Source organism: Rhea americana, unplaced genomic scaffold (assembly GCF_003343005.1).
Source record: "Rhea americana isolate MKP2758 unplaced genomic scaffold, rheAme1 scaffold_182, whole genome shotgun sequence".
NCBI lineage: Eukaryota > Metazoa > Chordata > Aves > Rheiformes > Rheidae > Rhea > Rhea americana.
This window is the reverse complement of record NW_028185950.1, coordinates 461,251-474,201: the sequence shown is the minus strand read 5'-3', so window position 1 is coordinate 474,201 and position 12,951 is coordinate 461,251. Positions and strand designations below refer to the sequence as shown.

Genomic DNA, 12,951 nt, shown 5'->3' with positions numbered 1-12,951 from the left:
TRCCATATTCCACTGCAGTGGAAATAAAAAGTTCCCAAACAGAACTGTTTTTTTTCCCCTTTTTTTCTCTCTATATGTCCTTTTTAACCAACTTCCACGTAATCTAACTCTGCTGCTCAGTTCTTGCTGTCGTGGTTCCTATCAGATAACAGCCTCCCCGGTTGCTCGTATCGGCACTTAGAAACAACGATGTAACGTAGAGCATATAATATAGATCATAGATATAATGCCTAGTGCATCCCACCTTGCCGTCTGCGAGAGCTGTGCAGCTCTTGACTGTAACCTGTAAACAGGCATCAGGTAACGACAGGGAGAAGTGTATTTACCAGAACGGACTTAACAGGCTCGCAGCGACGTCTCTCTCTTTCTCACTGCTGCGTTGCTGGAAACCGCTTCAGATGTGGGACCAGAAACGCGTATGTATATAAAAGCATCGTTTGTTCCGAGAAAAGGAAAAATTAGGAAAGATGCCGTATCTCGGAGCCGTAAGAGGGAGCATATGGAGAAACGATTACTGCTTTGCCTTTTTTAGCGCTTCTCAATTGTTTTATTTGGGTCTTTGTTCTGATCCGTTCCTTATTATTTTAGCTGCCCCGGGTAATTGTGTTTTTCCCTTAGCTATGAAGTTGTAAAAGAAAGGAGAGGGGGAGGAAAGATAAGGCAAAGCTGTTAAATGAGAAATCTATTGCTAATTAAGGTACATTTTTGCTAATCACCTTAGAAATGAAGTTACCGGCTGAAAAAGCCTGGAGTTTGTGTAATGAAAGTTCGGCGCATTTCCACCCCTCCCCGTTCCTTTCTGTCACAATGCATCCGGAAATTAAAAGTTTACCTTGCAGACTCATCTTGACACCGTTAGACATCGTGTCGCTTYGCATTAACTGCAGGCAGGCTGTGGCTGTTCTGGGATATATTTCGGTCCAAATAGTTACAATTTGGCCAAGTTAGAAGCAACTAAAGTCAGGAGCTTTTAATGGGAGCTGGCAGCGTTCAGTGCTGGTGTCACTCCGGTCCCCAGCTAGAACACAGTGTTCAGGACCCAAAATAGTCGCTGTCCCTTTTTACTTTATTATCATTAGCGATAGGAAGCGCAGCATTATATAAAGGCAGGGGAGGCAGTAGGGTGGGTTTTTTTTCCCATATGGAGATGCTCGTTCTTCGCTGAGGAAGATGCAGGACACGGGCCTGGGACTCGGCGGGCTGGAAGGGGAGGAAGGACAAGTCCTGCTTTTGCCACTGAGCTAACCAAAGTCCTTTTTCTGACACAGCTTTGCTTCGGGCAAAAAAACAGATGGCAAGCCCGAACTAAAACTTGGGGCCACCAGAGGAGAAATGCTACGGAAGAGTTGGTTATTGTACCTTATTCTAACGTCCCAGGGGAAAACACCCCTTTCCTAGCATTTCTGGATGAAAATACACTAATAATTAGTATACTAGTAATAATTAATCATTTTATCTCATGCTTCTCTGTTGGACAGGAAGAGGTGGGAAACTGCAGCACACCCGGGGCTCGGGAGCGGGAGGACGCACGATCCCCCGAGCCCGGTGCTGCCCAGGACGGGGCCGCGCGGGCTTTCGGTGCCCTCCTGGGTGCCGGACCCACCTCGGTTACCTCTTGCTGCCTGCCTGGCTCCTTTGAAGTCAGGCAGATTGTCGAAAATCATTCTGCTTAGGGCTTCTCGAGGGTAATTGGTGCTTTTGTCAGCCAGGAGCGGAGCAAATTGGTAGTTGCAGTGTATTTTTGAGGGCAAAGGAGATGGTGGTAGGTAATTGCTCTGAGCTGCTTAACGCTTTGCAAACGGTTTCTGTGGCTCCCGGAACGAGCTGGTCGGGCTAAATCGGCATCTTTTCGTCTCTCTCTATTGCGTGCACAAAAGAACATCTGYACGCTGCGCTCTGAAAGCAGCTTCCGTTGCGTCCCCGCTGCTGCGAGCGAGGACGCGGCCCTCCCCCGCGGCGAAGGCCGGGCCGCGCGCGGGCAGCGCTCGCGAGCGCCGCGGGCGCCTGCTTCCCGCCTGCCCGGGAAGCGAAGGGGTGTAAAGCGCTTTCCCGGCGCGGCGAGAGCGACTCGCGAACAGCTCTGGCGCGGCGATGGCGAACTGCCCGCCAGGTCCCCGGGGGGGGGGTGGATTTGTCGACTGCGCGTTTCTCTGCGATTTCTTCGGTTAGCGTTAACAGGTTGTTTATAAATCGGAGCTTCTTTGGGTGCGCCTGGGTGCTCCTGTGTTCAGCCTGGTGGGGCAGACGTTGCTGCGTCACCGTGTCTTAGTGGAGGGGAGCGCTCCTGATTTTGGGTCCGTGTCCCGGTACGGGTGCGCGGATGGGAAGCCGAGAGCCGTGTTGCGATTKGATTCGTTCTGTCAGGAAACTACCAGGAAACTTGTGACTTCRTTTTCAGTCCGCTCTCTGACATGCACTATCTCGAGGCCTGAAGCAGGCACTTACGCTCTATCCGTGCATATTTTAGAGAGTGATTTAATCTTTTGTAACAAATAGTAGTAACAGGGAAAACTTGCGAACATTTGAAAATACCTTGTTTTTCTCATTGGTTTCAACGTTGTGCTGCTCTTGATTACCTGTCTTCTGAGAAATGGAGACAGTTCTCCCAGGAATTATTTAAAGGCCGTGCTGCACTGATTATGCAGGTAACATAACTAGTTACAGTAAATAGGTGTCTTAAGGGATTGTAGGTTTGTTTGCCATATGACTTTTTTTTCTTTTTTTTTCTTTTTTTTTTTCCTTCACAATTAATGAAGAAAATCGTATCAGGAACCTTATCTATTATTCAAGATTTTTTGTTGGACAGAAGGCCACTCCAAAGGGACATAAATTAAGATTGCTTCCCAAAGAAATTCTCAGCAACTCGAACAAATCTGCCCTAAAGGGCTGAGCACCCAAACAGCGCTGCTATTGCAGTGCAGGAAATTATTAGCAGACAGCTCAGTGACTGCTGCCGTGTGCATGGGGGAGCACCCGAGTGTGATCTCTGGCTATGGTGTGTGAACAAAAATGATTGAGGTGCTGAGGTTGATGGGTGACACCGCTTTGGCAGCCGAGGTGCAACTGCTGACCTTGGTATCGGAGGTGTGCCTCTGTCTGGCAGTACTTCAAATGCATGTTCAGGGCATCAGGAAAGCAGGGACTTCCAGCCTAGCTGGAAAAAAATATATATAGTCTCCTGAACCTTTGCAGTGGCTCACAGCTCATTCACTTTGGAGCCAAGAAGATGAAGTCTGAGGCCTTYCTCAGTGGTGCTCACCGCGAGGTGAAGGCTACCTCGTGCTTCATACGCAAGGGAGAGCGTCTGGGCTGCAGTCTCCATCCTTCTGGCTCGGACTATTTTGGTGGAACTGTTCATGCATGGTTCTGCTTGCCAGCAGGAACAAAAAGTCATCGCTGGGTCACACAGGAATAAGTGGCTTCTTCCTTGGGTCCTGCTTTACTCATCTGTACAAGAAGGATAGCAACATCAGGCACGACTTGACTGTTTCCCATATAATAGTTTTCTTTGCACCCGTTGTTGGCAGTAGAATGTAAATGCCTTGTAAAACAGCCAGTTTCTTTATAATGGCATTTTAGAATTTGTTTAGGAGGTAGAAATATGTTCTTTCCTAGCATAGTTACCTTTTTTTTTAAATTAAATTTATATTGATCTCTCTGGACCTGGTTTGTAGATACGTATATAATCAATACTTTTGCACAGAACTCAACGTGCTTTCTCCCTCAGTTTATCACAATTTGTGTATTTGTAGATACTTTGTACAGATACTCAAAAAATCTAAGGTGTCTAGTATAAAACCATACAAATTATTTAAATAAAACATGGAAAGGCAATGACCTAGCCTTACTAATACAGGGAAGCTTCCTAGGAAATAACATGTTAACTAAGTGAAGCCTTTCGAGGTTGTAGAAGTAATTAGGATCAAATCAGGACAAATTTCCCCCAAACAGAGTAAAATTCTCTCCAGATCCCTGCAAAACTGAGATGGTGGTAAGGAGCTTTCAGGATGGCACCACCCGTAATTTTGGAGGGTGATGAGCCAGCCAGGCACCCAACGGCTACGGGAGCACCCACTGGCAAATAGTCCTTATTTCGTTGAGACATTAAGAAACTAAAGAACTGATTGGGCAAGAAGCGTGGGTGTTTGCTGTCAAAATATTGCCTTGGGGGGATACCCCTTCCAAAAATTCTGGGTTTTTAGAACTACCTTATCTACTCATTGTTTGCTCTGGCTATGTGTAGCCTGCTTTCAGGCTAATCTCTTGCGGTAAGCTAGCTAGACGCAGGCCGGATTGAGGCTCAGCAGGAAGGACGGACATGCCCGTGAGTTAACTCCAGCTTCTTTGTGGAGGTACAACATTATATCCAAAGTGTTCAGAAAGATCTAACGGCAGAACGGGGATAAGACTGGATTTTTTAGTTGTGTTTATGCAGCATCTAATAAAATGGGACCTTGATTTTAGGAGGCAGGTTCCTATAAACTACAGTAATGCAAATGGTAAAAGTATGAATATCACGATTACAACAAGGAGAGACTTTTGCTTTCTATACCACCTATTATTTGTTATAGCTATGCTTTGAAAATGCGTGTACAAGCGTGTTGTGTGCTAAATCGATCATTTTATAGAAAAAGACGGGCAGCTGTTACAGAGCTTACAAGTGGGTTACCTGTCACTGATATCTTTTCAACGATGACTTATTTAAAGCGTCTCGTCCACGGGATTTGGGCATTATTCACACAGGAAGGAGGATAGGTGGTTTCTGAATGGTGTTTCTCCCCCGTCGCTAGACATGGCATGTTCTCAGGTTGCCCTTCTTCTACAGTGAGGTGAACGGGGAACAAGTTGGGGGTTTTTTGCACTGTAACAGGGACCAGAATCTGATCCAAGCAGTCGGGCATGGAGAGTCTGACTCATGCTGGTGCTGGGAGAGCCTATTGAGCAGGGTCAATAAAATTCAGGGAACACAGATGGGATAAAAGGTGGTGGGCCTGGAAGAGCTCCCGGAAACTATGGGTGTTATAACAACTTAGCAAAATGATAATGTAACAGCAGACTGCAAAATAGGCAAAACTGGGATTATTAGGCTTGCTTGGCATATGTATTTATAACAGTTGCCTGGCGTCCTGCATACAGGCCTGTATTAATTTAAGATAAGTAATTTCTTGGTGAAGGCAAACAGGGAGTGAAGAACTCAGGTAACGTGTCTGTTTTTATGTGAATTCCATTTCCGTGAGATAACAAGAAGATCTGAAAATATTTTATTAACTTGTAAACTGTGATTTAAAGGAATTTTAAACAGCACGTGAAAGAAAAAATAATGAACAAATGTTTTCAAGTGGGAGAAATCTGTCCCTGCCATATGTTTCACTGAGTCATCCCTTATGCAGAGCGAGATCTTGCAATTGTTTCAAGTATTTCAGCCGAAAATCCTTTTCATTTAGTAGAAACATCCCTGTAAACTCGGCACCCACTYCTGCAAAACATTAATACCGGGTGCCGGATAGAGTTCTGATCCCGTTGAAGTCTGTATGTGTTTTGCTGTGAGCACTAGTTAAATTTTCCTTGCATGTGACTTGCCATCATGTGTGGCCAGAGTAAAGGCAATCTGGTGGCTCTGTGCTGTCCACCGACAGTGCTACCCATTTCCATGTTAGGTGCTCGTCAGCGTATTACAGAAACCTCGGACCCCACCGATTCCTTCTCTTTAATTTGTACGTGGACTCTCTCTACTCATGGCAGAGCCTTAGTCTGGTGCATGATGCTCAGGCTCTCCTGTTGCCTTCCAGGTGTGGCTGTGCGGGGGCAGTATGGAGGTCCTGCCGTGTTCGAGAGTGGCTCACATCGAGCGCAAGAAAAAGCCCTACAACAACAACATTGGTTTCTACACAAAGCGCAAYGCCCTGCGAGTTGCTGAGGTCTGGATGGATGATTACAAATCGCACGTCTACATTGCGTGGAACCTGCCACTGGAGGTACAGCCCTTGCACCCTTCTCCTGGTCTTCACTTCTTTGGATTGAGAGCTTAAATTGTAAGGTGTTTAGTGCCCCCGTGTGAAAGACACTGTGAAATATCAGTCAGATGGTCAGACACTCAGCTGGGGAAGTGAGCCCAGCTCCCTCAGCTTTGATGAAGATGCTGCCAAAGACTACAGACTTGGGTGGAATTCCTAGCGTTTACATCAACTGATGTCTGTTGTGCAATTTCTAAAAATCCAACCTGTATTGCAGAGTGTTTATCTCCCCATTCACTGTTTACACAGCGTGAGTTTGTGTTGTTACGCTGCTCTGCAGATGGAGTCTTTCTGTAAAAATCCATTGACAGAAAATTGCTAACAATAATGATATTAATAAATGAGCTTTCCTTTTTTTTTCCTGCAGCTCTGGTAGGTACATGTCATGTGCAGGCCCACAGCCAAAGCAAACTGTGTTTTTGTGGCTAGCACGACATTGCTCTCCAGAACTCATTGCGGACAGAGCGTCCTACGAAAAGGCATGGCCTGGCTTCCCAGGCCGTTGGCATCCCAGAGCTCAGAGTCGAGTCTCTGCCCTGCGGCAGATCGGCGCAGAGGCCAAYAGCGCTTAGGAACCGTCTTTGGAAGTAAAGGGAGAGGAGCACAGTGGTTCACAAAATGAGATACTGTTCCAAAAGATGTTGCTCTAAAAACACCATAATTGGGTAGCTTTGGTGCTTGCATTTATTTCTGTACAGAAACTTGTAGATTTTCTTAGATTTGACACCTCATTTCTCACATAAATCCTGCCTTGTAGCAATGTGGCGCATCTTCTCTGGAAAACTGCAGGTTCCTGCTGGCAAGGCAGGCTGACCTTGCCCAAGAGCTAGATCCTGCARCTGGATCTCTAAGCGATCTCCTGGGCTTCTGTGTAAAGCTCCCTAAGCTCCAGGAGGAGTTCATGCAGATCCAAGGACTTTGGTCTTTGCATGGGCTACATCCAAATACTGAAGCCCAAGAGCGTGTCTCGACTTCCTGGGGGACGGAGCTAAGGGCCCTGCAGAGCTACCTGATTGCAGAAAAAACTATTGACATCTGTGGCCTGACCCCTCGCAAACAGTTATTTCCGTCTGCCCTTTTGGAGGCAAAAAGCAAACCTGAAGTGTTCACCCCTCGCAGGTGACACCCTGGTGAAGAGCTTCCACTRGTAAGGGCAGCATCTGATCCCGTCRCAGAGCTGCCTGGGAGCGCTGTTCTTGGGGGCTAGGCRTTTTGAGAAACCTTAAATATGAACTGCTGCTGCTTTCTGGGGAAAGATTTCCTCTGCGGAGATGTACTGGCATTTAGAGCCACGGTAGCAGCAACTTTGTGCTGCATTAGAGAGCAACTGGTAGCCAGGAAGGGTCGATGAGCTGCTCGAGTTCCTGATTTGATGTGCAGCGGGTGGTGGAGCATCCTGGATTAGTTTATTATCGAGAAATAAGTGAATAGAGGCTGAAAGCAATGCTGTTTGCCTGGCAAGCTGCAGRCGGGCGCTGCCTATGATGGGCAGCGCTCTATGAATTTGAAAAGGGAAAGAAAGTTACCTGTAGGACTGAGTAATTTCGAATCTCCCGTAAAAAATAGGTTGCAAGATGCAAACTGCATGGGAAGGGATTGTAAGTGATAGCTGGTACAGAGCCAGTCCCTAAACTGATCTGGTGTTGGAGGTGAGGCACCGCAGTTCTGCTGAGGAAAGGCTTTGGAGGGCAGCACAAAGGGATTAAAACCAAATGTGAAGCCGCAGGTCCTGTTGGATCCTGAAAAGGAAGCATCACGTGGAATCCACACCGGAGGTGGGTCTGGAGAAGCAGATCTGAGTTACCTGAAAAAAGACATGGGATTTTTATACAGCTCTATCAGTAAAATTGTGAGGATTTAATTTTAGAGAAGCCTTGTTTGACGGGTGGTTTTGTGCAGTGAGATACGAAGGTACATTGAATTATTTTGCGATGCTGCTGTATACAAAACGAAGCAAATGCCATGCGCAGCATATTTCAGCCTCTGACTGCTTTGTGGGGCTGCTTGGCTCAGCATCCCATTTCGCCTGTTCAGATTTGAGACCGTCCTGCCTGTCGACACTGAATCATATTTACTTTTACCTATGAGCTACCAGTAGCGCATTAAAGTGGTGTCTTCTCTAAAGCGGAGTGAATTATTCATTAGAAGATTATTGCAAGTGTTGTAATGGAAAATTGCTTTCCCAGCTCTATTTAAGATCCCTGGAGAAGACAAGAGCATGAGCTAAAAAAGCACAGGAGCCCAGACACCTGTAGAAAGGAATAAAAGTGGTTGCATTGTGCCTTTAATTTCTTCCACCGGCTGGTGCATTGATTCCCCAGATGCTGTAATGGAATAAGAGGTTGAAGTGGGGCTGCGCTCCTCAGTCACTGCTCCTGGCTCCTGCGAGATTATTCCCACCGGGATGGATGTTGTAGCTTTGTCTGTTTTTAAATCAACGCGAGCAGTGGGGTTCCACTCTATCTCCACGGAGACWGTTTTGTGGCAAAATTGTCCAGATTGTCAAGAGGTTTTTCTGAGGATCAGCCTAAACTTTTATTCTCCTGTAATTTTATCCTCTATTCTTAGCTATCTGCTTCCTTTATTATATTTGAACCTTAAACCATTCCTTCTTCTTCGCCCCCGCTCCCTGWTCTATAACTTTCTAATCATGCTGTCCTCTCAGCTGCCCCTAAGTAGAGTCACACACATAAGGGGAAGATGTTTTAGTGTTCAGTGCACAGAAAGGAGTTTGTTTTTCAAGGACTCAGCCCATGGCTACCCTTTAAATCTTAATTTGCATTTGCTTTTAAACTCTTTTGGAAATGCAGTATGTTAGTTCCTAAATGAGAGATGAGATCTTTTAAAGATATTGTGGCATTGCGCCCTTTGGAAGATTCTCTCTTTTTGAAGGTTTTCTTTTCTAAATCACCTCCCACAGCTCAAATGTGCCCAGCATCAGTCTGGTGGCCACTAGGAGAACGCCTTCAAAACATACCAAAGGAGGACGCTTGTCCTCGTGACCATGACTGTGAAATGCAGGTCTTCCATTTGATGTCCTGCGATGATGATTTGCACATTGGAAGCACGCCTCAAAATGCCCTGGCGTGGCCTCTGCACAGAGCTGCTCAACATTTGGCAGCTTCCAAGCTGCTTGGAAGTAATAGTGAACATCGGTGATATGCAATCTTTTTTTTCTTTTTTTTTTTTTTAATAAGAATAACTGTTCAGTGAAATGCTGTGTCTTTATTTTTCAGAATCCAGGTATTGACATTGGGGATGTCTCTGAGAGAAAAGCATTAAGGAAGAGCTTAAAGTGTAAAAATTTCCAGTGGTATCTGGACCACGTTTATCCAGAAATGAGAAGATACAACAACACCRTTGCTTATGGCGAGGTAATTAAGGCCAACCAGTTCCTTAGATCAAACTGATAATATTTGTAACTGGTGAGGCTTTGATGAGAAATAGCCTYGAAGGAGATAGGATGAATCAAAACCCACTGTATAATTATATAAATATATATAAATGTGTTAGCAKTTTTTTGCAAAAGCCTATTGGGGATTTATTTCTGATCTTGGAGATCCATTTACAGTAGAATATTATAATACCTTATTTACTGCATTGTCACAAAATTATTTATGTTACCCACTGACTCCAGGGATTAAGCAGCTGAATATATAGTTTTAATACATAGTCTTTATATAAAGGCTTTTGACATAACCTTAGCCTCGTTCCTTACGTGCTCTCAGTAGGAGACAGCACATTGTCGCAACAGCTTAAGGCTGAGATAAAGTAAGGAGACCTGATTCAGTATGTATTGGCTTTGAGACAGTAGTAGAAATATAAAGACAGGCATTTGTGGGAACTAATAATAATTGCAATRGATCTCTTGTGGCGTAGTGACAGTTTGAGGAGGCCTGTTGAAGCACGGACCAGGCACCCCAGACGGGCATTAACTCTAAAAAAGTTGCTTAATGCCCTCCAGCTAAAGCCTCCCCGAAAGCAATCTTTTGAAAGGCAGTGCTTCATTTCAGTTACTCCGTGTGGGGACACCGGAGAGAAGACRTCTGTGCATAAACTAGACTCGGTAACTCGGTTTCAGTCGTTATTTCACTTTGCAGCATGAATTCAGCAGTGTTTTGTGCTCCTTCCTAAGGGTGTCCTTGAATACCTGGCCGCTGGTTTGCAAGCTCTGTGTCTTCTGCACCCGTACAGTGATTCAAATGGATCCCTTGTGCTAGTTAATTTTTTTTTTCTGGCCTGTTGAGCACTTCAGGATTTTCATTTTGATGAAATATAAGCAATTCTGCCTTGATTCCAGGCTCCTGGCAATATACGGTCGGCAATCTAAAAATGCACATGAACAAAGAAATCTGTGATTAAGAAGGTTGGTTGAAGTGGTGATCATTRTATAAAAAAAGCATTATATGGACCACTAATCTATGCCCGATTATGTCCAATGATGTAGTAATGTATATTCTTTCCTTAACAAGCAAGATCAGAGAYGTTACTGCAGCTCATCTCCACTAAGACAGGACCGTGTAACCTCTTATTTCTTTCCGCAGCTACGAAACAACAAGGCGAAAGATGTGTGTCTTGACCARGGCCCCCAAGAGAACCACACAGCGATACTGTATCCGTGCCACGGCTGGGGACCTCAGGTAAGGATTTACTGTGCACGGGCTGCTTGGGAAAGTACCAAACCAGAGCCGGCAGAGGCTGCTCCGGGATGGAGCACGGATGCCCAGTCCCTGTGTTAGCTGCATGCTCAAATTATAAGTTCCAGCTGCTTGTTTAAAAAATGAATAATAATAATAATTAAAAAAAAAACTCATGTAGAAAGAAGTGTTTTTTCCAGCTACTATAAGAGCTGTTTGCTGGATTAAATTACCAGATTTGTGCGGGAGCTGTGAGTAAAAGCATCATTAAAAAAAAAAAAAAAAAATTCCAGGCTAGAGTAAGTAATGCTGAAAGCAAGCAGCCAACCAGCGGAGCAAAATGTACAACAAGCAAAGGCATTTTTAAGGCATTTCCTTTCTTTTTCTACCCACTGAGTAAAAGGTACAAACTTGGAAAACAAACCAGAGTGCTTTCTGATGGGATGATAATTAGCCATTTCAGCATGGCAGTTATTTAGCTGTAGTTTTCTACCAGTCCTTTCGCCTTTCCAAAACCTTAGGAGMAACCTATAAGCTCCTTGTCTTAATTTAAGCTCATTCTAAACTAACAGTCGTGATTTCAAGATTTTCTCTGGATCCCTTAACTTTTACAGGAATARTGACATCAAGTAACTGAAAGTTGGTGGTAATGAACTAATTCGGCCTTTTATGTAATTTTCTCTTGCATTATGTTTTGAAGGGAAAACAACATCCCTGCAGAGCTGGAATGCTGCTGACTTGGTAGCTATAGGGATGRAATGCCAATCTGTAGTGAAAACTGGATGCCATGCTAGCTGTGTAAATGCAATCATCCTTAAGACTAGTGGTGCAGACTGAGCAGTGTTTTCAGGATCTGCAGGCTCCAGGGATAATTTAACAATTTCCTGGCTAGCTTTTCTGTCCATTTTTCTCCTCTCTCTGCTTATACGCCCACATTAGTCTTTTACSTAAATCCTGTAATCACCTTGCTGTTCTTGTATGCCTGATGGCCATCTTCCCATCATGCAAATCCCGTATCAGAATGTCCTTCTCCCCTATAATCTTTTAGGAGAAAATATAACAAGATTGCTTTTAGGTCTAAAGTAGAATGGCCATCTTAAGACACAGATATTTTATGAATTATGGCGTGATCTTGATGTTTTCCTCCCTTGCCAAAACCAGGCCAGGCCTCCCTAAAACTACAGAGTRGTGGCACTTGTTCTAGAAATTTTTGCTTCCTCCAGCGATGCTCTGGTTGGTTGTCACCAGGTTTTTATGCATGTACCTGGCTTTTTTTTTTTTTTGCATCAGTGCTGCAGCTCTGTATATATGAAATCTAGATGAGGTGGGCAGGTAGTGAATGTCCAAAAGCTAAATTTCTAGGCTTAAGTTGTCACACAGATTCTCTCCAAAGAAAGAGAGAGGCACCCCAGAAGGAGACCTGTCAGACCTCTCACACGTGGGATAGCTCCTGCCCATTGCTCTCTACTAATGAGAGGAAGAGTCTTACACGTAGCAACTTAACTTTGATTTGGATGAGATGAATCCATCTCAGTTGTGCCAGAATGCCTTATTAAGTTCTTTTAGGCCAGTCCKAGCTCTTCGCTCCGCAGTTTTCTATCCTGGCATCAAGATGTTTATTACTCAGGAGTTGACAATACCTTCCAACAGTCTATTTTAAAATCACTATGCGACACTAAAGCTGTCTGTGCTTGCACATGACATGAGCACTGTTGGTCAGGCTGGGCCACATGTCTAAAGACCTGTAAGTGCCTAAATCTTCTTGCAATCTCTGCATGACAGCAAACTGCTCAGATATCATTGAGATGAAGGAGCACAGAAGGTCATGTAGCAACAAGTAAAGACTCAAATTGGTGCAACCTGATACACTGCTGCTGTTTGGCTGGTTTGCTATACCGGCAAAGGCAAGTCACTGTATCAGACCTTCATCTCATTGCAGAAGTGCAAACACTTCATAGAAATGCTTAACATAAGCGCTTTAATTCTTGGTCCCACATGCCCTCTAAGGCTATCGTCCAGCAGCCCTCCAGGGTCACTGTGTTCACATTGCAGATACGAGAAGCGAAACCTCTGAAGTTTGCTCTGTAGTTTTGATCAGTGTTACTAAAGAAAGCTCAGCACTGCAGGTGTATTCATTAAGGTCAAAACTGTGAAATATAGCACAATAAAAAACATAACATTAAGTGCTCGCAGGTATTTACATAACAAAAAGCCTGCCTGTGAAAACTGTTTTCTCCTGTGAATCAAAAAAAAGGAGCCTAGGGAGCAGAAGAAAACTTCAACATCAGACAGTATGATTT

General features: G+C 44.6%; 1 protein-coding gene across 1 annotated transcript in view; it reads left to right on the top strand.

The window, feature by feature from the left end:
- The window catches only part of GALNT17 (polypeptide N-acetylgalactosaminyltransferase 17), a 206,146-nt gene that overhangs the window by 182,476 nt on the left and 10,719 nt on the right, over positions 1 to 12,951 (top strand). The window contains exons 7-9 of the mRNA XM_085302016.1: positions 5,790 to 5,975; positions 9,251 to 9,388; positions 10,559 to 10,654. Of these exons, the coding sequence (XP_085158142.1) occupies positions 5,790 to 5,975; positions 9,251 to 9,388; positions 10,559 to 10,654 (420 nt within the window). The remainder of the gene's footprint in view (positions 1 to 5,789; positions 5,976 to 9,250; positions 9,389 to 10,558; positions 10,655 to 12,951) is intronic.